General features: G+C 39.0%; 1 protein-coding gene across 1 annotated transcript in view; it reads left to right on the top strand.

The window, feature by feature from the left end:
* The window catches only part of LOC138955655 (uncharacterized), a 14,822-nt gene extending 12,335 nt beyond the window's left edge, over positions 1 to 2,487 (top strand). The window contains exon 5 of the mRNA XM_070327218.1: positions 2,149 to 2,487. Within this exon, the coding sequence (XP_070183319.1) occupies positions 2,149 to 2,354 (206 nt within the window). The 3' untranslated portion in view covers positions 2,355 to 2,487. The remainder of the gene's footprint in view (positions 1 to 2,148) is intronic.
* Positions 2,488 to 2,500: the final 13 nt, after the last annotated feature.

Here is a 2,500-nt window from a genome sequence, read left to right as displayed (position 1 = left end):
TTATATAACTATAAGTGGTCGTTGTCTATGAATTTATGCTTGTATGTTATTTCTTACGAGAAAACTTTTTATGTAAAATGTTAAATTGTTCATGTCTAATGTAAAGCGCCATGAGACTGCCATTCCGCGGTGAACAGCGCTATAAAAGAATGTTTTATTATTATTATTATTATTTGCTTTCGTCTTTGAACTTGCGCGCTGCTTGACAGTAACAGCTATTAGTCGTATACAATTACTGTCTGTCTGTCTGTCTGTCTGTCTGTCTGTCTGTCTGTCTGTCTGTCTGTCTGTCTGTCTGTCTGTCTGTCTGTCTGTCTGTCTGTTTGTCAGCATGCCCCTCCCCCTCTCTCTGTGTCTCTCATCCACTCACTCTCTCTTTATTTATCTCTCTCCCTTATTTCTCTCTTTCTCTCTCTCTCTCTTTCTCTCTCTCTTTCTCTCTCTTTCTTTCTCTCTCTTTCTCTCTCTTTCTCTCTCTCTCTCTCTCTCTCTCTCTCTCTCTCTCTCTCTCTCTCTCTCTCTCTCTCTCTCTTTTATTTTTTTGGATGATCCCGCATAATGCTTACTCGTCTTTTTCATGTTTTTAGCACTTCCTTCCACCCGTTATTTCTGTCTTTCGTGTATTGATTGCACATTGGAGTTTCCTTCTTTGAGCCATAACTGTGACCCCAGTAGCCGACTTACACTCACATTTAGGAGGCTGGGCGAAAATACATAAGAGTGCACTAATGCGTTCAGTTGTAAAACATACAAGAATTGTTACTTTGAATGGATCGATACATAAATGCTTTTTGTGTGTTTTTGACCTCGACCGCTAGGGACGTTGGTGAAAAAATGACTGTTTCGATCATTCTATGTAAAAATGTGACATCTTGTCAAAACTAAAACTAATATATATTATCTGACACAGTCTTATGAACTTAAAGAGACACGATACCGATATATGCATCACACACTGGAGGTGGCTTTACGTGTATTTTTGCACTGCTGATATCAGGAAGTCAGCGAGACAATTGTTTTCTCTCTCGACATTCTTTGTTATTTTATCGGGAGACTTACATAGGAAGTGACAGAACTTTCTCGTGACGCCATTATTCGAACTAATGACGTTTTCTTGAATTTCGCTTTGCATTTGACGTCAGGGACTTCATCGTAGATGGTAGGGTCAAGAAGGGACGTCTTGGTTTGTTTAATCGGTGTCGTATCTCATTAAATTGTCTGTCTGTGTGCGATGCTCCATGTTAACAAGTAACACATGATAGAACAGCTGGACAAGTACATCGAGTGAGTGCGTGCTTGCGTCTGTATGTGTGTGTGTGTGTGTGTGTGTGTGTGTGTGTGTGTGTGTGTGTGTGTGTGTGTGTTTAAATGAAACTACCCGTGTGAGCTGGAATAATAGGCCGTGAAAGGTGGATGCAGCGTCTATAGGCTGTTGATCTACTGGCCAATGTGAATGCGTGATATATTGTGTAAAAAATTCCATCTCACACGGCATTAATAGGTAGACAGGCGCCTTGAGTCGCCTTGTGTGGTGAGATACGTGCGCGATATAAATCCTCGTAAATAAAATAAATAACTGTTACATCCTCTCGGAAAGAGTATTTGTATTCATCGAGACTAGGTTAGGCCTAAAAAAAAAAATAGGTGTGGTTACGGTAACCCGACCTACCCTATTTTTAGGGGCCGATCCTATAACTTTTTATTACATTTGTCAAAAAAACAAAAAAAAACTAAAAAACGAGTGCAAAAAACGCAATGAAAGCGAAAGCGCCCGAGTCGCACACTTATTTCCCTGTCAAGTAGGTTTAATTTGTACACATTAGAAAAAAAAGTAAAAAAAAAAAAAAAAAGTGATTGCCTACCTACCTACCCTATTTTTTTTGGCTATGTTACCGTAACCACACCTATTTTTTTTTTTGGCCTTATATAAAAATGGTACATTTATTGTAATGTTATGTTTTAGTCGTCCGCTTGTCTTCGTGGTTATGCGCCTCCAATGTAATTTCTCAGATTGAGATAATAAAGTTAATGTGATTTGATGTGATTTGATTTGATTTGAAATGAAGTAAGGAGTTTATTGGAAACACGTGACATTTTTTTCAATTTTGCAAAAGTCCTTTACAGTAAACTCACACTTTCTTGTTGCAGGCAAGCAAACCTACAGCAGATACAACTATGAAAAGCTTGGCGATTCCCCGAAACTCTGGTTGGTGGCGATGCCTGTTACTTCCGGTGTGCGTGACGTCATTTCCTGTGCTTTCCTCTGCCAGGGGTCTTCCAGCTGCGTGGCTGATTTCACTCCCGCCTTTGGATGTCAAGTGTATGAAAAAGCCTACCTGCCGAGCATACACTGATGTGAAATTACTGAAGTGAAATTACTGAAGTGAAATTACTGAAGTGAAATAACTGATGTGAAATTACTGAAAGTGAAATTATTGAAGTGAAATTACTGAAGTGAAATTACTTTTGTGAAATAACTGATGTGAAATTACCATGGAAG

The sequence above is a fragment of the Littorina saxatilis genome, unplaced genomic scaffold (assembly GCF_037325665.1).
Source record: "Littorina saxatilis isolate snail1 unplaced genomic scaffold, US_GU_Lsax_2.0 scaffold_2490, whole genome shotgun sequence".
In the NCBI taxonomy this organism is placed as follows: domain Eukaryota; kingdom Metazoa; phylum Mollusca; class Gastropoda; order Littorinimorpha; family Littorinidae; genus Littorina; species Littorina saxatilis.
This window is presented reverse-complemented; position numbering and strand designations above follow the sequence as displayed.